The sequence below is a fragment of the Sinohyriopsis cumingii genome, chromosome 2, assembly GCF_028554795.1.
Source record: "Sinohyriopsis cumingii isolate HCF-2022 chromosome 2, ASM2855479v2, whole genome shotgun sequence".
Classification (NCBI taxonomy): Eukaryota; Metazoa; Mollusca; class Bivalvia; order Unionida; family Unionidae; genus Sinohyriopsis; species Sinohyriopsis cumingii.
The window spans coordinates 39377046-39403699 of NC_142962.1; the positions used below are offsets into that span (position 1 = coordinate 39377046).

Sequence of the window (26654 nt, forward strand, 5' to 3'; positions counted from 1 at the left end):
TCAATGCCTACAGTGTTCAATGGACACGGGAGTGTCTGCTGCTGCATGTTGCTTACCCTAAATAAGCAGTCACCCTAGGGCATTCACTTCATTCCATTCGGTTTATTCACCCAAGAATCTAATGTCAGCACTAAACAATTGAGTGAAGTCCACACAGTTGCCGCTGTCATCCCAACCTTCGTTTGGACAGCCCAGCCTTCACTGGGCTCCTTCAGTTTCCGCTGAAGAAACTTTACTCAAGGGTTATCCATAACATTCTGTCAGGGTGTTTCACAGACCAGCTGTGACCTCTGTACAACCATGTTGTGCCATTCAGTAGCTGCTGAATTACTCACTGATAAAATGAACCAAAACAGTTTCATAAGTAGCAGCAGACAGTCCCCCTAGGCAAACAGTATAATTATAAATAAAAACTTAACCAGATCTGTGTTTTGTTGTGTATAAATAATAATGCTGATTATACAAAGTCAAGCCCAACTGCATACTGCACCAACCAAGATCTGCCTTTGCATAATTTGGCATCTGATTTGGGTCTATGCTATTTGTTAGGAGTAATCAGTAGTACAAACATCATAGACCCTGATCTGCTAACACATTATGCGATGACATAAATGAGTCTGTATTGTTGGCAGTTGGATTTGACTTATAAGTGTGTATATATGGTATATTTCAACGTAAGTTCTATGATTCTATTCCACTCCAGCCATAAACCCAATACAGTATTAGAAGACAACATAAAAATAAATATACTTTAATGTCAACACATCCATAAATTAAACATTTCAGTATACCATCAAAAGAACAGGTTTAGGTACAAAGTGTAATTACAAATGGTTTAGCACAACAAAAAAACCTGGTACCTACCATTCTTGTGGATATTTTTGCAATTCACATAGATTTAATTGTGAAGAAATGGAATAATGATGAGAAAATTGCAATATCCAGAAAATTAAACAATGTTATCTGCATTTTTCAAAATCTGGAATATGCAAAGATTTAACAACATAAAAAAATGTTCCATACATGGAATATTGATAGATGATGGATGGATTTAATTATAATGATCAGGGACAGCACTCAGTTAATGAAATCATTGCCAAATCTTGTACATTATAAAATCTACTTTTGTATGTCAAAACTTTCCAGTGGATATTCCAGAATTAAGTGTGGGTGGGAGTATGAGCTGATGAGGTCATTTTTATCATAACCAAACATTGGTAGTGGAGGTATCAGGACCGTTTTAAGTGTTAGCCAGTTCAAAAAAGATTTATAGCCTGTGGAATCTTTAATAAAAAAAAAAGATAAATCTGTACACAGTAAAACCTGTGTACATGAGCACTTTGGGGACCACACAAAAGCAGTCAAATATAGGTATGCATCATATACATGTAGGTATATTTGAAACAATTGATGAAGCCTAGATAGGAAGATACAGTGCGAGAGACATGTTCAGAAAATGAAACCATTGTAAGTTGAATCGGGTACAGAATGCGCATTATAATAGCTGTCAGCTGTTTAGTAAGCCTAGTTGGTAGACAATGGCCACAGAGTTTCTAATCATTTTGATTAAATAGCATCATTTTAGTTGTTGTAAACCATGTACACATTTAGACACTTTGGTAAACACTGCAGCCTTACTGGACAATAAAGTTTATGACAGATTTTCAGCTTTTCTCAGCTGTTCATATGTTGACTTGTTGACATGTACACACACAAAAAAACCACCCACCATTAGCTAGAGCACAGACATTTGTGCCTGGAATAAATCCATCTGACAGTTCTTGAAAAGTTGAAAGTAGCCATTTCTGATTGACACCAGAGATGGATGATGGATGAAGGGCCATACCATAAGCTCACTTGGCCTTGGGGACCAGGTGAGCTTAAACTGGTTTCTGCAAAATAACTTGACATGGCAAGAATAAAAACTGCTGTTTATCTTACTCTTGCTGGAATTTTAGTTCAAGTTTTGTGTTATGAAAGTTCTGAGAATGTAAAGCCAAGTCTTCAAGATTTAATTTTCTATTTCAAATAAGAAAAGAAGAATCAGACGACACTACATGAACAATTATAAATGTACCTGTTATCTCAAAGACAGATGGGCTGCTTATATGCTGGCCATTCACTTTTAAAATTAAAATGTACAGAAAACAAAACAATAAAAAATCTATAACAACAGACAAACAAGACAAATCTGTATAAATATACTTTTTATCTCGATTTCATTAGCTCTAGGTGCATAAATAAGATGACAGTATTTATCAAAAAATTTTAAATACATAGTGGAACATTCTACTTTTGTACCTATAAAACATCTTTCATTATAATGAAAGGAGATAAATGAAATCTCCATAAAATTAATTATGGCATTGAAAGGAAAGTCCATTCTGCATTTTATTCAATACAAATAGTATGTGGAAATATTTTTTTTAGAATCTCCACAAAAGGGAACATTTTCTTGTTTTTATATCAAATAGATTGCTTTTAAGAACTGTATTATGATTGTCAGTGCCATTATTGACAATCTGTGACATCCCCGAGTTGGTGTATTAAAAACGACTATATATACAATAGTGGTAGTTTCATGCTGATTATAGCACACTGTTTACTTACTAGTCAGACATGCTTGAAAAAGAGCTCATTTTTTTTATTTCAGCCCAAAAAAAACATTTTTCTGTTTATAAGTTATATTTACTTCAACAGCAGCATTGTCTTTTACTTTCAATGGGTCAAAAATCCACACAAACTTAAAGCTTTTCTTTAGGCACATTACAAGCAAACTCAACCCAAGAGTTATTTGTGTGGCTACATATTATTTTTAATGAAAATATTTCTCTCAAACATTCACAGCTATAGTGTGTATCGCACTGTAGTGAATACAAACTGACCGCATGATGCAATGAATCATTTACAGATACTCTGATGCTTAGCACAGTCTACCTCAGTCCCCAACACGGGGTTGATATGCTAGATTTGCAAACGTTTGAACTAAAATATTTCCATATGCAAATGTAACCCAAAAAATTAAATACATTAAGATCTCTTTTCATGTTAATAAATACCCACCCTTTTGTAAATTGTGAATCGAGTTCCATTGGAATTGACAGGTCTATTTTGCTGCTTTATTTACTGACAGTACATGAAAAATAGGTTCTAGATTTTACATCTGCCTCATGTGTGAGAAAAGATTGCTTTACAAATTTTTGAGAGGTTGAAAATTTGCAATTCATCAAATAGTTGGACAAAATGATAGAAATATTATAGTTTTGACGGCCAATTGGTCATATATATATATATATATAAATGAACATGGTTAGGTCTTTATCACTGTAAATTCTACCTAATCACTCACAAAGGAATCCTTTATTTTGACTTTGGGAGCACTTCTGTAACAATTTTTTACAGATTGATAAATAACCAACCATCATTTAATCTTTTTCCAATTTCCTCCCTTTATGTCATCATATCAAATGATTTCATCAACAAAGCATTCAAAAGTTTTATTTCATTGTCCTCTTCATGCTGCACCAGAAGTCATAGCTGTTTTTGCTAACCAAGAGTTAACTCTTGTAAAGCAGATCTTAAAGGATGGATCATCAGAGTGGATCATGACAGTGATCTAATGACCTTGGTAGGGTCATTTTATTAAATTTTTGTTTGGCTGTTATTGTTTAATCCAGTTATTTTCTTTCAACATTATGCTTGTGTATGGCATGTGTTGTTTTAGTATTCATTGTTTTTGCTTTCTACTCATTTCAATCCTTCAAAAGCAAAATCATGTCCATTTTTAGCGAGACTCCCAGCTCATCAAATGATATTTTTCAGCAACAACAAGATTTTCTAATTAGCTGCTGTAGTGGACAAAGTGTATGTCAGATTGGCACCATTCTTATTTGGGACCAAAAAGACATCATAAGAAGTTTTCTCGTGATAACATCATCACATGGCTTTCCATTTTGGAAAAGTAATATGTTAATAACATTTTCAAGATGGCAGCCATGTGACCAAAATGGATATCACAGTAGGACCAGCCGATGTGTTAAAAATTCCAGATTAGTATCACATGATATCAGTATCAGACTGCAGAATCCAATCCGCCTGCAGAAGACTAGGTCATTTCATAACAGCTGAAATATATATATATATATATATATATATATATATATATATATATATATATATATATATATATATATATACCATAAGAAGTCATTGGGTGAAAGCATAATATCGATATGACCAGCCATCATCTAGAAGAAGTAGCAATAACAAGGTTTTTAAGATCAGCATCATTTTCATTTACATCTAACTAGAAAGTCTTTCAGTCAAAAAACCTTGTTGATATAACAATTCATTCTGGAAAGAAGTGGTTTCAAGATGGTTGCTGTTGTTGTTGTGGGGTTTAACGCCATTTTTCAGCACACGATAGGCTATGCATGGCGGCCAGTATTAATGGTGGAGGAAGAACCCAGGAAAACCCCGGGAAGAACCACTGACCCACGAGAAGCTACTGGCAAGCTTTCTCACATACCCACATTGGCCGAATCCTAGACTCGAACCCACGCAGACAGAGGTGAGATGACAGTGATCCGTAACGGAGAGCACTTTAGACCTTAGACCACTCGGCCACTCGGGGCCCCTTTCAAGATGATAGCAGTGGTGATCACACAGGATGTCTTTGCAGCACCAATTTCATTTTGGACCAACTAGGCATCACAAGAAATCTTCTAGCAAAAAACCTAATGTTGATAGGAACACCAATTCAGGAGTAACAATAACTAGATTTTAAAACGGTCACTGTTAGATGGAAGCAGCAATATTTTTAATTATGACCAAGTAGACATCATAATTCTTCGTGAAAAACCGATGGTGATGCTACCTTTCATTCAGCAATGGGGTGGCCATACAGGACAACAGATCATCACAATTTCATTCAGCAATGGGGTGGCCATACAGGACAACAGATCATCACAATTTCATTTTTGAGCAGCTAGACATCATGAGAAATCTTTTGCTGAAAACCTCATATTGATATGACCATCCATTCTGGAGGATTAGCAGCAAGGTTTTCAAAATGACCATTGTGGAGGGTCATATTGGATGTGCAAGCAGCACCATCTTCATTTAATACCAACTAGACCATGGGATGAATGTGTGTGTAATGTTTGATGCAATCCTCTAAGTAGTCTAGGAGGAGATGCAATAATAAACTTTTTACTAATGGATGGACACAGAATGGATAACAGACCATCCCATAAACTCTAAGATAACAAATACAACTGCCTTCCAAAAGATATTTCAAACTGTATCTTTGGGTTATTACATGAAGCTATGATGACATTATATCATATCAAAATATAATTTCCATAATTTTACAAAATGTCTACAAAGGTTTGAGTTTGTGCGGTTTTCTTTAGCCTTTAACAAAAGAACACTATATCTAAACAATACCTAAGTGAAACATGTTTGCAGACTGTTTACAATAAGATACCACAAATAAACTTTGCCTAAAACCTGGCTATGTATAACCATATACAACCATATATGTATTTTTTACTGGATATTATTGTATGCTCATTTTTTTATCTGTTAACTTTACAATGTCAGAATCGTTCAGTATTTTATGATACTGCACTCGTGCACACAATTCATACTGCACTCATAAAGGAACTACTTTCTATTGTAAACTAACAATGGATGCAGATGACAGCACTTTGGATTTATTTTATTTGTCCGTGGATGAAGTAAACCAACTGTTTGAGCCATCTGAAAGTAGAGATGCCAAAGCTGACAATGTGGATAAATTCAAAGACTCACAAAAGAAACTTTCAACAAAGTCAGCGACTGAACGTGATATCAGAAATGTGCAGCGTTGGCTGTATGATAACTACTTTGTAAACAAAATCATGTACACTCACATAGTAGGTGCATTACATTTCGGTTGATAAAATTTGTTTCTGAATGAACTAAAGCAGATGTTTCATGGACTGTCACATAACAGCTGCTTTGCTACATTCCATGTTAACTTTTTTGATACAATGTTTTGGATTCAGGCAGGCGACAGACACTAGATTTCATGAAATTGCTGGGTCCCTACAAATAACATGCAAGTGACAAGGCATAACCTGTCTTCTTTAGCTGGTAATAAGAATGGCAAAAAAATATACTTACATTTTTACATCCTGAATTTCCTCAAAATGTACTTTCTTTGTTCTGCAAATCCAAATTATATGAGCCATGTCATGAGTTCTCAAGCTTGATTATACATTTTGAAATTGTACGTAATTTCAACTATATTCCAAGTGCAATTACATCCTCCTTACTGCACTCCAAATGAAATAAACATTCCATAGCATCTTTTTGATAATTGCAATTGAAAGACACATTTTTCCCATATTATGATTTCAAACATTCATTGACAGAACAGAAACACGTGCAGATGTCAACACGCTGTTCGGTTGCTGCTGAAATCCGATGTACTTCATGTAGAATTGGCACAGAAAAATCCAGCCCATAATCATGAAATTTCGTGGAAAAGTTGTAATGCATATTCATTCACAATATGACTCCAAATTTCAATTTTAAGTATACCAAAACCTCATCTGCTACTGAATGTTATGTCTTAGCATGCAACTAAGTTTAAATTTACCTGGAGGGAGTTATGTGAGCATTAATAATGTTGTTGTGTAATGATGAATCTGCGCTTGTGTATTTAGTTTGGAATATGGCATAAATTCATTTACTTTGTTTCATGTAATGTATTTTTGATTACATAATTAAGCCTTAGGTAGAATAAGAAAATGAGCATATAATAAAAGGGTCACTGCATTTGTGTGGGAAAATATGAACTCATTTTGTCGGATGGATATACTGCACTCCCAAGGTCATGCAGTATTTCCATCCAAAAAACTCGTCCATATTTTCCAATACAAATGCAGTAACCTATAATTATAAACACATGACAACAAGATATAAGTATATCAAGACCATACCTCACAAAAGAATATATAATAAAATATTTTTTAACAGTTGGATACAATAAATACAAATTAGACATAAGGCACATTAAAACAACTGACTTATGTAACATATTTCACAGACTCTTTTCAACAAACAAAACAATATTCACTATACAATTACTAAATTTGAAATCCTTATATTATTGACCATATATCTAAAAATGAAAGGAAAGAAAAAAGCTTGAAAACTATAAATTCTATGGCATCAGTATAACAACAGCTATTATTCCTTTCTCTTAAAATCTGTGATGAATGATTCCTCAAATGACATTTAGACAACAATAACTGAAAATTACACTTTTTAAATGTTCATTTGCTAAAGAAATTTTGTATTTAAAAAAAAGCCATTTATCAACAAGTCAAAGAACTTGCCTCTGGCTGAAATCTGCATCAGTTACCATATTCCATAATTATTCTTCCCTCCAAAAATTAGTAACTACTTAATAGGAAGAGACAAATGCTATATGGTCAACATAGCTAGCTAAGTAGTAATCATGCTGGACTCAAAAGTTCCAGGTTCAATTCCAAGACCAGGCCAGTTATGCAAGAGATGTTATTCTTGGTGCCCAACAAAAACTAACCAAAGCTGCGGGTTAAAGCACTTTAAAGAAGGTTTAGCCCAACCAAACATGAAATGCTGTTGTTCATCTCTGATGCACACAAATCATTTTAAAAGGGTAACTCTTAACAAAATGATCTTTGTCAACTTTGTATCATATTCAACTAAATAATTCTTTTGACAAAATATAAAACCATTCTATTACAGTGCTGTTCATATGTCACATCTTAACTGTTAAACTGAGTACACAACAAGACCAACCAAATGAATACAATAACAGCACTCCTGACAGAGTTAACTTGTTACTATCTTGCCAACCTCTGTATGCATGATACTTGGCAACTGTTCAGCTCAAGATAATTTTACACAAGAAACCTGTGATTATATAATTTCATGTTTGAAGCAGGTAATTAAAGCAAAACATTACACTATTATGTGAAAATTTATAACAACTGTCCGTTTATAATAAATATGCATTAGATAAGGTCAACAATAAAAGTGGTTTGTGTTTGTGTGTGAATTGGATTTTTAATGTAGCTTTAACAATTTTTCAGTCATACTGCTACGATGTCTGCAGTGTGACAGTTTTATAGTGATGTCTAGCACTGGGACATCATGCCGCAGACATGTAGCATGATGTCCCACCCAGTCACATTATTCTGATACCAGGCTGACCAATCCTAATGCTAGCCTCTTAAATCTGAGCGCCAAGTGAGGCAGCTGTAAGCACCATTTTTGTAAGTCTTTGGTAAGACTCGCCTGGGGATCGAACCCACGACCTTTCACATCTAAGGTGGACACTCTATTAGGCCATCAGAGCGGTAACAATTAAATTGGGTTTAAAGACTAAATATGGAGAAAAATTGTAGATCTGTCATGATGTTTGAAGAATATTAAGTGTAGATTAAAAAGACTGTTTCTGAGGTAATATAAACTCGATAAATTCCTCCAATTTAAAACCAAAATAATAAAAAGTATGTATTAGGGTTAAATGGCACATCAGCACATTACTGAACATACAGTGCTGATTAGAAGTTCTAAAAATGTAAATGTACCTATAAAGAATTGCAAGAAACATTTACGGAAGATAAATCCTTTAAAAAATGTAAATCTGCAGCATCGACAATGCAGAAAACATGTCTATACTGTGTCAGTCCAGTAAATATTGTAACGAGTTTTCAGATAAGGTCCCACTGCTCATTAAGAAATTTTTCCCCCCCTAAGCAAATTACAAACAAATAATATTATCAAGCAATTTTAGGGCAAGTTAATAAAGGATTTAGGTAGATATTTTAGGCAGTCATCAAGGGACAATGAGGCAACAAGAAATAGAAAAGAAAAAAATTTAAATCTACTTATGCCCATTAAAGAAACTGAAACTGCAAATGCACATCTTTATTTTTTTTATTTATAGATTTATCATGGAGAAATAAGAGCGGCTAATATCAACATGTCAAAGTTTAATGTTAGGAGAGCAAGGCTTCTATTTACAAATGGCAGTGTCCCAATTTTACTATTTTGAAGAATTTATTTTTCTTAAGTTCCTTTAGACAATTTTGACTAAAAACAGGGATCTGACATTGATTTCTCAATACATGCCTTACATGATATAAATTTTAAAAAAATAACAGTGATTACACTTCTGCGCAATTTTTTTATAGATCTAATAACTTCCATCACTTTTCTGTATTTTCCTTTTCTCAATCTAATGACGATCATACTGGCTAGCTGGAGTACAGCATCAATCTCTAAACAAGGATTAAAGATCATAGCATGTCATGAATTCCCAACACAATAATTTAGGTATTACCACATAACATGTTCTAGTGATACATCAATTTCATATCAGGGGCAGGTAATACCTGCACCAACATCTGTAACAGTCCTATTGGCTATACAATTATTCTTAAATGATGGAATATTACAAAAACAATGAATATGGGATTTTCAAGTTCAGAAGATTCAAACAGAAGTTTAACAGAAATCTCCATATTTGACCTTAAAGTAATAATCCTGTGAATGCTAGTTTTAGCGACCACTTATCCTACTCTTTTGACAAGAAAGATAAAATGCAAGAGAAATAAGAAAACTACACATAAAACTATCACTTACAGATCGTTATTTTTTTTTAATAAAGAACAATATCTCAATGACCTATATAAAGTTCCATGGAATATGATCCAAAATTTGGATGACATAGATGAAGCTCTGAGGCAGTGGACTGGCTTATTTATGGATGTAGTCTCTAAGCGTGCACCACTGAAAGTACATCGAGTAAAGAATAAAAATCCAACCTAATTGGCTTACTACTGAAATCCTAGATGCTATGAAAATACGAGACCAATTCAAGGCTATGGGAAACCAAGCACAATATAAAGTATGGAGAAATAAAATAACAAGTATGATTAAAAAAGCTATACAAATTATTATCAATCATTGCTTGAAAACAAAAAGAGCAACACAAACTCCATTTGGAAAGTTTTCAATGAACTCACGGGAGGAACACACGAAGATCAGATAAATAAAATTCACTCACTTCTGGTGAATGACACCATAGTCACCGATGACACTGACATTGCAAATGTTTTCAATGATTTTTTCACTAACATTACCACAAAATTAAAAGAACCAGTGATAGAAAACAAGTTGAAGGAACTGAAAAAGTTCTGCATCAGCAAAATCTCTAAGGAGGTATTCTCTATTCCACCAATATCAAACACTTTGTAAAAAAATGTCTCAGTGAACATGATCCCAAGAAAGCTATAGGACTGGATCAGATTGGTCCACTCATTATCTCTTCTGCCTCTGCTATTTTAGATAGCATAACATTCATATTCAATTTAAGTATTGCAACCTCATCTGTCCCCAGTATATGGAAAACTGCAAAAGTAACTCCTATTCACAAATCTGGTTCTAAGGATGATGCTGATAACTACCTGCCAATCTCAATGCTACCAAGCTTGCTAAAATTTATTGAAAAATATGTCCATGACTAAATCATGTCATATTTAACCAAACACTTGCTGTTACACCCTAATCAATCAGGCTTTAGACACAAACATTCATGTGAAACTGACTTGATCTCCCTAACTGATAAAGGGCTTCAAGCACTTGACCTAGGTAGAATAATAGGATCTGTACATGTAGATTTCAGGAAAGTTTATGACATGGTGGATCATGAAATCCTTTTGAAGAAACTGAAAATCTACCAATGTAATGAAAGCACAGTTAGAATGTTTACTTAGTACTTAAGTGAGAGAACACAACATGTTTATATAAATAATGCTCTGTCTGAACCTGGAACAATTTGATATCTCTCAATTCTAGGTCCATTAATATTTATTTTTTAATGACCTACAACTTTCTACATGAACACAATTTGTCATAATGCATTAACACAATTTGTCATAATGCCTTACCTTCAACATAAAGATGCTGATATTATTCACAAAGAAGGATTATGAAAGCCGTGTAATTATTCTCATGCAAATGGTACCGGATTTTTTATGGGTTAACATTATTTTGCCTATGCTTTGATCAAATGATGACTGCTCCAGTGGCCTAATGGTTAGAGCATCCGCCTCAGATGTGGGAGGTCGTGGGTTCGATCCCTGGCCGAGTCATACCAAAAACTTACAAAAATGGTACTAACCGCTGCCTCACATTATGACAATCAATTAAGTTGGGACCATTTCCAAACTGCATAGATCCAGATCTGCCATCAAATAAGCTGGGAGATCATGGTCTATGCAGTTCATTAGAAATGATCAGAAGGAACAAACAACATAGACCCTGATCTGCAGTACATTATGTGATGGTAGATCAGGGTATATGTTTGCAGATGGACCAACTCTGTAAGTAAATATGTACAGTAGTTCAAAGTGTCTTAATCTCTTTCATATATTACAACTGAGCAATAGTTTTTGTGCTACATGAGGCACATTACAAACACTTAAAATGTCTAAAACACACTCCTGAGTTATCTAATTCAAAATATGGGATGTGTATGTACAATAACAGTATGAGAATGAAGAAAAACATTGTTATAAATCACAGAATCAAGAGGTTTTCATCATAAAAAAAATGATACTTAAAACCTGTCTCACACACATTATGTGTTAGAGTATATGCAATAATGACACATGCCCAAAAAATCAGTGTACAATTTAAGAGCTTAACCAGCATAAATTACTAAAAATATCATAATCATAATTAACTTTGCTTAACCAGCATAAATTACTAAAAATATCATAATCATAATTATCTTTGCCACAACCTTGACTCAAAAGCAAGGCTGAAAAATGTGGTATGCAGCAACTATACTAGTGATGATGTAAAATTTGTGACAAGTTTCAAAGCCACTCGTACATGAACAAGATGTGACCTTGAAACCAGCTACCTGAACATGGATTTCAACACAATGTCTTGTGATGATGTAAACCGGTATTTGGGTGAAGTTGCATAAAAATATCTTTCTAAAAATGTACACACAAAAACAGAGCTAAAAATGTTGTAAAAATCTGTCCTTTGTGTGATTTTGGTCTTTTAAGAAAGGAACCTGAATGTAGTGCATGCTACATCACAGTTTAAATGCAATAATATCACCCACTCACTTAAAAGTCAAATACTGCACCAGCATATCTGGGTCTTGGCAATCTCTTGGGAATAATCAATAGAACAAACAATATAATTCTGATCTGCTGACACAATCACAATGTCAGTTTATGACTTTTTTGCAGCTGAACTCAACTTATAAGCAAGTATATATGGTGCATTTGAAAACAATATTTGAGCCATCCCAAGCAGACAGGTCCATAATGATGAATTCTTAATTCATGAGGTTAATAATATACCCAATATTCTCCTAATCCTATTATTTTCATCATTTTGCATTCGCTTAAAATGTTTAATATTTAGAATTAAAATCATGTAATCTTTTCATGATAATGTTCTACATCATCATCCAGTTCAACCCAATATGACTGGGTTTGTTTTGACGTGCATTTTTGTGATGTCAGATGTATTCCAACATTTGAATTTCATAGACTGCTCAAGTTCAGGTTTTTTGTGTTTTTAAAATCTCCTTTTTGTGATTATTTGGTATAGAAATGATGCACATAAAAATCAGTTGTGGAAATCCTGAACAAATTAGTAAATTCTGTAAAATAATGGTGGGTACCCTTCTGGAAGATATTATGGGCACGACTGGTATTAGGCTCTCCTTTACAAACATTTTCATTGTTACAGGAGGTGAACAAGTGAAAAATAAAACACTTTCCACTTTTACCCACAATGCTTTGTAGAAAATAACCCACAAAGACTAACCAGAATGGCAGATCTGAACAGGAATTTTCACATCTACTATAATTTGCTATAAATTAAACTTCTAACTGTAACTTACATTCACTTACCTGCTCAAATAACTGGTCTTTCATGTTGTCAAGGCTCGTAGTCATTACTTTTTATTTGGTGATGTATTTTTTAATTAGAAGGGTATGTTGGCCAGTGAACTTCATTAAACGTGAAACCTCTATATCAAACCTTATTAAAATTATTAAAACTTCATTAAACCTATATCAAACATGTCCAGCAAACCATATAGTATCCATATATTCATCAACTTTAAACAAAACTTTAAGGTTGTTATGACTAATTTTTGGCAACTACGATGTACTGTTCCTTCTGATCTTCTTCAAACATATTAATGCTACTGTACGTAGATGATGAAACCTGTATCATCTCAAGTTAGTGATATATGCATGATCTCACCAGACAGGAAGCAATAAGCATAATTCACTGATGTCACATACTGATGAGATGATTTTACAATTAACATACTATAATGGTTATGTTTTTATAACACACCTTCAAGTAAGACAATTATTTTAATTAATCATTGGAACTACAACGAATAATGTAAGAAGATGATTAATTAGTGATCAACTAGTGCATAACATATGCAGATGTTCTGTCCTGTTATTGATTACACGACATGACATTTCCATGAATGTGTTTATATTGCATTTACTTTGTCAGTGTCAATATTTATTGTTGAATAAAAATGAGGTCACAAAGTTGTGTGCACCTAGGTATTTAACTATTAAAACTGGACTAAGATGGTATAAAACTTGAAGATGGTCGGCAACCATCACATGACAAACGATGGGTAGTTCAACATGCTTTTAAACAATGCCAGAATGACTGTTGGTCTCTTTTTGTTCCAACAAATTTTCAACTATGCCCATGAATAGTACACTTGGCTATTCTATGCCTAATGCTATTTCTTAACCCACGGGTGGGGTTGGCATCATTCATGCGATGTCAAAGTTGTTTCAATTTTTCAGACTGTGGTGATACAGAATTGGAAGATGCTAGTAGGTGATCAAGATTGTTGTATCTGATAGAAAATGATTGGTTGCAATATGTATTATTTTATCAGTATATAAAAAATATACATTATTATCCTAGTAATTTTAATCACATCATGTTGTCAGCGTCAGAAAATCCAGACAAGACACAAAATATCAAGTCATTATCCTGATGCTAATAAAATGAACTCTAATGAAATGAAGATCAAATCACTATATTTCTGTTGCACAGCTATCAATCTTAAGATAATTTAACAAAATCCCTAACTGAAAAGCAAAAAAACCCCACTTTAACCATTCAATATTTTTAATACAAACTTCATCTTGAAATACAAACTGAATTACAGTCTGTTCAGCTGATATTGCCATGAATAATTGCAGTTTTTTCTTTAAATATGTTATGCAATCATAATACTTTAGGAGAACTAACACTACCTTTCAACGCTAGCCCACCCAGATAACACTTTTAGCTAAATGAAGCAAATAGTTGGCAGTCAAACAGAATGACCTAGCCTTGGTATAGGGATTTGCAACCAATTCCATGAATATCTCAGTTACTGGTGTGTAAGGCATACTCTCTATGCGACGTAACTGCAGGGAGGCTGTATGTGTATTATGATTGGGTAAGTATTCTCGAAGAAACATAATTTGGTTTCTTCATTAACCTTTACCTCATGTAAGCGCCTTTGGATGCCTCTACTCCATTCTTATGGAAGCTCCTTCAGATGCCTCTTCCCGATTCACATACATGGAAGCGCATTTTGATGCCTGCTGTAAACATCAGCCATGTAGAGCTGGTTTTCATAAAGCCACCTTCGAGGAAAACCCCCTATTAGATACTACATTCATTGATGTGACTGACCATTATGTCAGATCATTTAGTTGCTGTTTAAACTCTAGTTATAATCAGCTATTTAAACTAACTGGGTCATATTCTCAAAATGGAGGCCATGGAGTTGGTTCAGTACTTTCTTGAGTTTGCATGATTAGAATCACAACAATGAAAGCTTGAAAAACTTAGGTAAAGACTCTGATATTGATGTCAGCAACAATTAGATTTAATAAATTATCAAAGGCTATTTTTATGAATTATGCACATTTAGTTCCAGCCTCATTTGAGAGTATGGTGATATGGAATCAGAAAACAATCAGTACATTTCTCCTATTGCCAGGAAATGTTAGTTAAGTTCTGGTTGCTTCTTGTTTAACAACAAATTGTAAGGTATATAAAAAATAAAATGAACATTTATTGCAACAATATTTGATTATAACAATTTATTATGTGTCTTGAGTATTTTAAAATCTGAAGTTTGAAATATGAGACAAGCTCATAGTTCTCTGACCTGTGCATTGCACTAGGGGAATAATTTAATAAAAAGCTTACCAAACAAAAAAGTAAGTTTTTAAAATACTAAATCAAGCACAATAACTGCCACAAAAAGGAACTTTTACACTCATCTTTCCTGAATTATTTTAAATGTAAGATTAATAAAAAATAAATACTCAAAAGAAACACTCAAAACACCTACAACTTATTACTGCTATCTGATTGTCAAAATCTGTGTCAGTAAAACTCTCCTTGTCCTGTCAGTAACACTCTTCTTGTCCTGTCAGAAATTTATACACAACATGACATCACATAACTCTGAGATGTTGTGGCATAGAGAATTACATTTCTGGTAATAACTAAATCAAATTTTAAACTACATCAGAATGGGGATGTCTTGTCTTTAAGGATTTGAAAACAACAATGCTGGTTGAAATATCACAAATGATTTTACCAGCTCAACTGAGGGATTGTGGCAACTGGCAATAATAAAACATAATTTACCAGCTCACTGATATGGTAATTTGCAATAATAAAACAACATTTACCAACTCACTGATAGATTCTGGTAATTTGCAAAAATAAACCATCATTTGTTCACCTGATGAATTGCAGTAATTTGCAACAATAAACTATTAAAATCCTAAAATATGAGTCTGTCAACCAAAAACAGTGGGATATATACAGTGCATTCTCTAACAAAACAAAAGCACATCACAAAAAGAAGAAATTGCCTTTAAAAGGTTATATCATGATTCAGATTTTCTGAATACTTGTTTTAAGTACAAAATAATGATGATAAAAACATATACAGAACATAAAAAGCCACCTATAGTTGTAAAGTATTGTCAGTTTCAAGCTCGGTAGTCATTAAAATTATCTACCCTTGTTCAATCCATAAAAAGAACCAATTTTTCCATAATCATTTTTTTAGTGGCAGTTCATTTTGCAATGGGTCTGCCCGGACAATGGTTGTCTACACTATTTTCATATATTCTTTATTGTCTCACAAACTGAGAACTTATCCAAGAATCTGACTTTAATCTCAAAATACTTGCTTTAGTTCTCTGAACATTTTTTCATTGGTCATTATCTATGTCATATTGATATAAGCTATATATTAATCAAAACTTAAGAACGTCTTGCTTATTAAAAGTCAACTCCAGTAGATTATGTAAAATTATGGAAAATTCTTCACTTATAAGTAAGGAACATCCTGGAATCTGCATCAGTAAAGCTTAATACAACCAGGATTCATAAAACACTGACCTGAAGATCTGACCACATGAGTACCAAGAATGACCAGTTTGTGGAGCTACCACAACATTTTTCTTGGGTAAAATCAAAACACATTCATGAATAAATTTAAAGACTCTTCCGTTCCCATAATTACTGGATGATTATCATGACCATACATTTCTCATAAATATCTCTTATAGTTTACATAGTTAAATACCTCGAATCAATTTACAAATGTTCTAGTAATGTCACAAGCTATCACTTGTACATTAAAATCATTACATATGGTGATATCTTCATTCTTCCTATATAAAGTTGTTCTAAAGTACAATCACAATTTGGATTATGACCATACATTGACTAACATGACTAATGTGCCAAAGCATTTGCCTATATGCCTTGCAGTGAGTTACCTCCCCTTGGTAGGATAATAAATATTGTCACAATACAATACATTTGGTGCTCAAATGCCACTCAATCAAAAACCCAACTACTGAATAACTTTATCACACAAAATTTAAATTACATAGTTTGTAATCATTCCCTCTTACAACGGTCAGAAAACGATTGGAGAAAAATGTCCAGGATTCTTTACTTGCTGAGATGGAACTTGTAGCTTATGACACTGTAGCGTTGTGAGTGAGCAGATATCAAAATACTAGTAGTGAAATATTACTACAGCCTGTGTTAGCCATTACATTTTAGTCTGGTTCCTTGCTCCTCTTTCTTGGGGGGATTTCAATACATCCTTTGTAAAAAAAGTAGAATCCAGTTAGTTTTGCATTCACTATAGACAAAGGTTTAGAAACAGTGATATGATAACAGTCTAATATAAAAGTGTATGAGAAATAAAGAGCATGGAGTTACCAATGCATGATTTTAAACTAAAGATAATTTCTTATCCTTCTTATATGACTTTAAGTCTATGATAAGCCACAATGTCCAGTTGAAGGTACACACATGACTTGAACATCCATTAAAAACTTTTTATGCAGTGATGTAGACTTATTCATGAAATACACATGTAAAATTCTGAACTCCAACAGTATTCCAAGTACGAGTATTAAAGACAATAAATATCACATTATGTATTAACAATTACACCACATACAGATGATCTCAGAATTAGGCACTTTACAAGAATTTTAATATACTCAAAGATATATTGGAAATGTCGTCTGACCTTATACAACATACCAAAATAATTTAAAAACTCACTATGAAAAAACAATGACAAAGTTATACTGTGTGCTTCAGTGATGAAGATGTCCATTTCAACTTAAAAATAGTACATCATATTTCATCATAAATAAAATCCACTTTATAAGTGTTATTCAAACAATACTATTCAAGCACAATCAATTCAATGGACTTTTCTGCAACTCTCCTATCCTTTTTGTATAGCATAGCTGAAGTGTGGTAGAGAAGTACTAGGTTGTTTGTACAGACTTTGCACATGTGTGTACATAACCATGCACCTCCCTCCCTCCCTCCCTCTCTCTCTGCAGGATTACAGTGGAGAGGAAAATACTGTGAACAAGCAATGTACCATGCAATCAAAGTATCAAAACAATTACATAAAGATCAATTTATTCAGTGCTGATTCATGGTACATTTCAATCAACATTTAAAAAAGACTCTAATTTTTGATTGACTGACTAAATTAAGATTTTAGTACTTTCATTTCCAGCATTCTACATTTATCGGAATGCGAGTACATTGTCCTTTGACGTATTAAGAGTCAGTCACAGACTGCAGTGTTTATAAACTGTGGGAATGACTATAAACTGCAGCCGGTGTTATCATATTATGATTACATTAGACATTGCTTGTTTAAATTACCATATACACTTGCTTTTAACTCAAGTTACAACAGCAAACAACACTGACTCTAATCCAAAGTCACATAAGGTAAAACACTAGCAGATCAGGGTCTATATCGACTGTTTTATGATTGCTCCTAACAAACTGCATAGACCTAGATATGCCAAGGCATGACCACAGATCTGGGTCTATGCAGTTCAGAGTTTGACTCAAACTATAAGAGAATATAAGTGGTAAAATGCATTCCACTGTAACATCAAGGTCGGGTCAATTAAGCATACTTTATTGTCAAACAGACTGAAGAATCATCTCCTTAAACAGCTGACTCATTTGCATTTGTGGAAATGCTGTGATCAAGTTTTTGATGGCTTGGTTATGTTGCAGCAAGCACACAGTCAGTTCTCCGATGCGGGTCAAAAGTACTCCAAATCTTGTTGCTCCATCTTCGTGGGTTTCTGAAATTTATAATCAAAAGTGAGTACTACTCTCTGTTTAATATTACTAAAAAAATTTAAATATTTCAGAAATGATATTAATCATTTGGTCAATGGAAGGCCCAACTTTCTGTGGGTAGTTTTGGTTTAAGAGAACGGATTTAAATTGACTTATCTGCACTGGAAAATATCTTCTTATCTACACTTTAAAGACTTGTTAGAAAGGTCTTTACAACACAACCAATACCCGCAAATTATGTACAAGCCCTTAGAATATAAAATAGTGACTTTTAACAGAACCGAGATCTCTTTTTAAGGAATCCCACTTTTGAAGCCAACCATATACATACATGTACATGTTCACACAAAGGAGATAAACAGTTTCATGAGCAATAATATCTCCAACGTTTAAGGATATGTCAGTTCATCATCCAGTATGGCCACCTTTGCTAAAATTGGAAAACTTTTAAATATCTTCTCTAAAACACCTCAAAAGATTTGACAAAACTCTGACAGCATTCTGGCATGGAGATCTTTCAAATTTGTGCAAATAAGGCCAATCCACCATCTAGGACTATTTTTCACCTACACTCATGAAATAGGTGAATGGACACATTTCAGGGAGAGTAACTCAGCCATACTAAATTGATGTTACCATGACCTAATTTCACACATGAGTGACTTTGTTTTTTCATTTAACTTTAGTTAAATCCTCACTATCATCGATCCTGTTACACCTACTATCATATAAATTGGTTCAGTGTGACCCTGCTACAGCATGCTCCATTATAACATTAATTCATATGTAACACAACTGTGGTGTGACTCCCAAATTTTCATATAATGTACTTTTCTCATACACAAATTTTTGTTTCTTTCTTAAAAGTATGAAAAGTATTGTGTAAAAAGTTTATCACTTTTGGGAAAGAGATTGTGTATGAATTCTAACATAGATGAACGTGGTGTGGTTCCTGCAATTTCATATACATGTATTTATCTCATACACAATAAAATAATTACTTCTTAAAAGTACAAAAAATAGCATGTAAAACATTTATTCAGGGATCACAATGTGATTCACTAATGTCAGTATTTGCAATTTATTTTCCTTGCTGGCGACAAAAGATACCATCTGGCGATTCCTCCCCCACCCCCACCCCGTTTACATTATTGGCTGTTTAAACTAGTATATACAACTTGGGTTTGGAGTGAAGAAATTCTGAGGCACCATATAAGGAAGCTGCAAACTTGATATAAAATGCACTGGAATTTATATCTTGTTAGATAAATAAATTCATTGTTGATATTGATTAACCACCTTAACAGTGCATTGTTAAATCATAATCTGCTTATTCTGACATTTGTCCTGAGTACTGTATGCTGTGAGTTATTCTGACATTTGTCCTGAGTACTGTATGCTGTGAGTTATTCTGACATTTGTCCTGAGTACTGTATGCTGTGAGTTATTCTGACATTTGTCCTGAGTACTGTATGCTGTGAGCTCTCAGCATTTTTTTATAAAATTATTTTTTACATTTCTGGTAGCAGAGATCAACCAGATGAGGCACTATCTCATAATGGTTCTTTCGGACAAGATAGTGTTGGATTATCAGCCACTTGCTAGTAATTAATATATTTATTTTGACTGACCTCTGTATGTGGATAGCAGGTAAAATTCCTCATCTTTTCACTAACAGAATTAAATCCTTCAGAACACTCATATTTTCTGTAGTACTCCCTGCCAGAACAGAACAGAACACCTGTGTATTCACTGTCTATTGGTCATTTTTTAAAAATGATTTCTGATGCATGCAAAAGCAGCATCACTCTGTTACCAGAAATGTCACAAGAAAAAAAACAAAACAAGAAACCAACAAACAAAAGAAACCCACATGATCTACTTGTTGGTCTATCTATTTTACCAGACTACCCACAATCAACCAATGTTTGAAGGCAGGAAAAGTAACTGCTACAATTGACCAAACAATGGTTAATTCCTTTTGTTTTTAAAATGTGCCTAGAAAAATAATTTTGCTGAAACTTCAAAAAAAATGATCACCTTTGAAGCAATGAACCTTTTGTAGAAATACTAAACAAATGAAGAAAAAAATTCCAGTCTCAATCAATGTTCTATAGTTATTTGATGCTGCTGCTGCAATAAGAAACAGACACCTGTTTAGTCCTCCAAAGCTGTTATTTACCGGTAACTTCAGTAACACGTGCACAATTCATCAAAGAAAGCAGGCTACATTCTTCAATAAAAATAAAAAACCCTTCAACAAAGGAAGTCAGCACCAAACTTAAATAAAAGCAATGGAATCTGATAGATTATTGCATTTTCCAAATGACTGGAACACTTTTATTGTGCAATGAAAGTTTCATTTTTGCTGGAAAAATTACAGACATATGGCCATCAAGTTAACTGAAGATATTGGTGATATTAAAAGAGATGATTCTAATTAGATATCTTTATTTTAATATTTTTTCTTATTTTCTTAAATAAAGCTCATATATTTAAATGTTGCCTGAAATGCACCATTGGTCTTTAGGAGAAGATGAACTTGAAATATAATGTAATATTCACAAATGTAATCTTTGACAAGCAGAACTATGCACATTGCTTACTTATGTATTGAACTACTTAGGGCTGTCAAGAAAATCAAGGGTGAATATAGAACACGTGGTACTAATGGTATGGAAAAATGGGAAACAACCTGGAAATGGGTGAACATAAAATAGAGTATATATGGGTTAGGCTGACCATGATTGGTTAATAATGTAAGTTATGGTGTAGGAAAAAGAATCTTTTGAGAGCTTATCCTAAGTGAAAAAAAATAGAGACATTGTTTTATTGATGGAATTTTGGTCCTTTAACAGTCTTGAGTTTGGAACACTCATTACTAAGATTAGCACCCGACTCTTTGGTGCAGAATTTAAAGTATATGTTTCAAACACATATAGGTCCAGAAAATGTCATGGCTCATATCCTTTCCTCAACACAGAAGCTGATATCCATGGTTTCATCTATACTGATAAATATAGGTTTGATCATGAGCATTCAAAAATTTTAAGTTATTGAATTTTTAATATCATGGTGTTTGCATAGGTTTACTATGGGAACTGAATTAGTACCGTGAATCCTTAAGCCTTGCAATCTGTTCAAATTTTCATTTCCCTATCAATAGCCTCATGCCCTGAGTTGCCTCGGCAAGATGATATCAACCCCAACCAAAATCTAGGCCAATTTAAGTAGATGTACATGTAGCATGTAAACAGCAACAGCCATGCGCTACTTGTGACAGTTGTAGTGAATTGTTAAGTGACAACTGTATATAGATCAAAATGAGGACTATAATTTTTACATATATGTGATATTTGCATTTTCTAACAGGAGGCGAGTCATATACACCTCTCCCTTGAACTCATGCATAACAGGGTCCACAAACATAGACGTACTATAAGCGAGGCACGAGCTACCAAGGGACCTCCAAAAATTGAACAAAATCACTTTGACATTGAGAAAACCATGCGGGGGGGGGGGGGGTGATAGGGAACTGGGCTGTTTATTGACTGAATCCTCATTTTACAATCACGTCGATAATAATTTTTAAAAACGAGCTTTTCCTAATGAAATTGTTCGTAATTCTGTTTAACTAACAAATAACATTTATTTTCAAAATTTCCAACATATAACAGATTGTTCCAACTGGTTTCAACAACCATTGTTGCGTAAAATAATGTTATTACGTCACTGCTTTTTGTTTTCTTGATGAGTCTGATTCCCATAGTGGTGTTTAATATTATCCTGCCAAACTGGGAGTCCACAGAGCAGGGAACTAGACTAACTGTTGATACACCACCAAACAAGATTCCTTTTTTCAAAAACAAGCTACATTTACTTCATGAGACAATTGTCTACGTTGAAACTCAATTTTTGTATTGCTCAATTAGTACAATATTTATGTCGTGAATTAATTAAATGGAAATAATAATGAAACTTGTTATCATCCTTGAGGATATCTCTAAGTGCCAGTTCGAGAATTCTCTGAAACTCACTTAAACACAAAGGTCCGTATCTGTGAAATCAAACTCTTTATTTTACGAAGTATTCGTTTTGCTTGGCTGCCTTGTTATCTTTGATCACAGTTATGAAAGAGTCAGTTAATTTAAAGTAGTTTATGTAACATATACACTAACATTTATAAGTGTTCAATTGATCAAATTAAGCAAGTTAACCTGACATACGACCGAGGCCACTAGATTTTAAGTTTGTAGGATTTTCGTGCCTTTTAACTTTTCTATTATTCCTCCTCCTTTATTTGATTCAAAAGACATAAATCACGTGATAATACAAATGAGGCCAGCTTTTAATTCAGTGCAACAATACAACCAATACTTCCAGAAGTCAGTTATCAAAACATGGTTGGCAATTAATTAGGTTCTCAGAGAAATGCTCGCAGACATAGCTGTTATGGTAGATTGACACACTTTATGTTTAATTACAAGACGACACATTGCATTTATGACAATTACACTTAAAAGAAACTAAAAGATAAAACTAGAACACAAATTTCAATTGATAAAATATTAATTAATTTGTATTTATTTATTAAAGTACTGCCTCCACTCAGCGTGAATGACATTTTCATTGATCTAAATCTCCTTAAATATTGTTCATTGTGGTGTAATAGGAATGTCATTTGAAAAGAAAATGTAAAAAATTTTATGACCTATTTTTAAATTTTATATTTCATAGTAATGATTAAAATTTCCAGGTCCTATCTACCGTCTTCAACAATAAAACGAGCGACAGATCGAAGTTTCCATTACCAATTTTGATAGTGATTTTCTTCAAGTTCAACAAATAGGGATAAATTTTTGTAGGTATTTTCTGGTTTAAAAAATGGGATGCACACCTGACCCCATATTATAAGCGGGTTTGTGAGTTACCAGGGCATGAGTTATTGAGGGAGTGGTGTATGAAGTTTACAACATGTGATCTAATAAATTCATGGATTTTTTATATTCACGTAAGGTACTTAATGGATTATGGATTGTACTACACAAATGTTATTTGTCATTCAATCAAAAGCACATATTTTTGTGCCTGCTTTTACCCTACACACACATACCATAAAGCCATATTTTAGGTAAATGCATAATTTTCTTCATATAACAGCCTTGGTTGGTTATAACATGGTTCAGTCTATAACACGGTCAGGTTCTATGGACCCCAACTACTGTGCTATAACAGGGTCACACTATATGTGGATTCCTTCAATTATAACATAAGAAAGTCACTGAGACTTAATTTTTATCTTTATCGACTTTTGCAGTTTCAGCTTTCTGTTGACTATGGCTCCATCATGTACAGATCAGCTTGCAAATATTCCATTCAGATTCTTGATTGAGTACTCAGTCAGGGACTCCGACTTTTTCAAGAAGCACTTAGAACTTCCCTGTCAGAAAGCCACCATGTTGAGACAAATGAACCAGAGCACTGCATCTCATTCCACCTTTTTTAAAGTTCATAGCTGCTATTATGACCATAGTTACAGTATGTTCTGCCTATATGCTATAATGTTCTATGCACATACTCCCATTTATTTCTTGTCAGGTTCAGGTCAGAAGAATGTAAGCCATGTTCTGCCTATTGAATATTGTCATAGACATTGGATGCAATTCTGAGCCCACGGTCACAACATTATCAATCAACTCATGGGTATCCAATAGGAAAACAGAATGCATTTGTGAGAAAAAACATCTGTAAACACTTGGAACTTGGAACTGATGATGTAAGCAGCTCCAAAGTTTTGGTAACTTGTTGGATTGTGGAAGCAACTGAAAGCAGATTCTTCCATAGATAAAGATCTTATGTTGTTAGAACTGTAGAACTGGCAGGTGATGTAGTGTAATGTGGAGGACAGAACTGTGATGGGATTGGTCCAGCAACTTATGTCCAAGCCTGCAAGGTGGAGTTTCACTCATCAAGTAAGATCTAATAACAATGCAGGAACCTGAGCATCTATTTTTGTCGTTTATGGATTAAGGTAAAGAAGTTAACACCTTTGTGCTACCTGATGAAAAAAAGCTGGAAAAGAATGTTGAGAATGGCAGCCCACTACACTTGCAGCACTTATTAATTAGATCACATTACTTCTAAGGTGTCGCTAAGTAGTCTCCTGAGTGGCAGAGGCTTGAATTTAACCAAAGAGACATCTCTTAAAAATAGAGGCCCCAAGATGGACATCATATGCTGAAGTGTCTTGAACTACTGTGTGGTTAAGACTGATCCATGAGGGTGCCTATATAAACTGTGGGTAATTCTTCTCACCAGGTGAGAAGCTAGTGCACTTGATGATTTCTAACCACTGATCTGTATGAAGTGATGGTATGCAAGGTAAAACTTGGGTAGTCACATGTATAATTACTATGGATAGGAACTAAAAACCTGGATATTAACTGTGGCCAGATTAAGGTATGAAAATTTAGTTCTTTAACATTTTGAATAATATCGGGAAAAATGTTGTAATTGCATACAGTTTGGAATTATAATTCTGGGAGGTAAAGTTTTTCTGTTTTTTTTCCTTTCTTTTTTTCATTTATACAGATTAAGATTTGTTCTCAAAGATTCTATTTTATTCATTAAAATTCATTTTAGTAGATTGTATTTTCACTACTTATGTATTTATTATACATAAGTTATTGTCTATACCCTACAGACAATTATGTTTATCAAATATACTGACTAATTTATAGTCAACAAAAAAAAGGCTAGTATATTGAATAATGCAAATATATTGTAATCTATTTGTATATATATCTGCAATATATTTCATATTTTCATTGTCTTGCATTCATAAAATGTGAGGTTTTCTTTAATTTAGTGTAGTAGGAGATAGGAACGTAATGTATATTTGTCATAAAGAGAGTACTTGTGTAAGACAGACCACAAACACATTCTATGTAACAGTCACTCAGTGTAATGTACACATATAGTGTAAATGTTACTAGGACTCAAAACAACTTTCAACCCTGCAGAGTTAAGGCCAGGTTGAGAGATTCCTAAAGAGAGTTTGTACTAGCCAGGGAATCCTATCACAAGGGCAGACAAACTTGGGGCGACCAAAGAACGTCAGGCATGCTAGCCCCTGTCACAAGAAATACAATGCAGTGAAGAAGCCACTGGAAGGCCTACAGTGAGAAAGCTATTAGAGGGCATACATATATAGAGGAAGAATGCCATTCAAAAGCATTCTAGAGTGAGGGAGCCATTAGAAGGAAAATAATTCTGTGCAAGAAGTACCAGTGAACCATTATGTGCTCTCAAGTACAGTGAAAAACATTTAAGAAAGGTTTAACTGCAGTTATTTTTTACTATAATGTAATAATGTTTGTTAATTCATCACAATCATTTAATCCTTGTAACTTACTTTCTTCATAGACCTGCAGGGCATGAACAAGTGTTAACTGTAATTCTTCTGCAATCTTTGGGTTATTCAGCTGGGACATATCTGAAATAATGAACAATCTGGTCAGAAACAATGTCTTGTACCTATTTTTTATATGCTTCATAATTTGACTAATTTTTACACTTCTAGTCCTTCCACAATATATTCACATTCAACGTTTTGCCCAAGTCTTTGACATGTAAAAGATAAACAAGAAAAAATGTTACATTGCTTTGTATATTAAATTTGATTGAAATCATGAGTTTGTAAATAATTTTGCATGATCCCATTTGCAACTTGTTTCCAGGAGAATCATAAATGACACACTTTACACATTAATCATAGGTTTCAAATATTTAAAAGTGGGTTGTACGTGTGTTGGGGTAGGGGTAAGCGTGGGGTTGTAGTCCCCATGGGTCAGTGGGAGGGGACATTG

The 26654-nt window shown here is 33.7% G+C and overlaps 1 protein-coding gene across 1 annotated transcript in view; it reads right to left on the reverse strand.

Moving 5' to 3' along the window:
* Positions 1–735: 735 nt before the first annotated feature.
* Positions 736–26654, reverse strand: part of LOC149804688 (nuclear receptor ROR-alpha B-like) — an 80956-nt gene continuing 55037 nt past the window's right edge. Inside the window, exons 10-12 of the mRNA XM_089943079.1 lie at positions 26201–26281; positions 18615–18788; positions 736–17257 (exon numbers count right to left, since the gene is read on the reverse strand). Of these exons, the coding sequence (XP_089799205.1) occupies positions 18622–18788; positions 26201–26281 (248 nt within the window). The 3' untranslated portion in view covers positions 736–17257; positions 18615–18621. The remainder of the gene's footprint in view (positions 17258–18614; positions 18789–26200; positions 26282–26654) is intronic.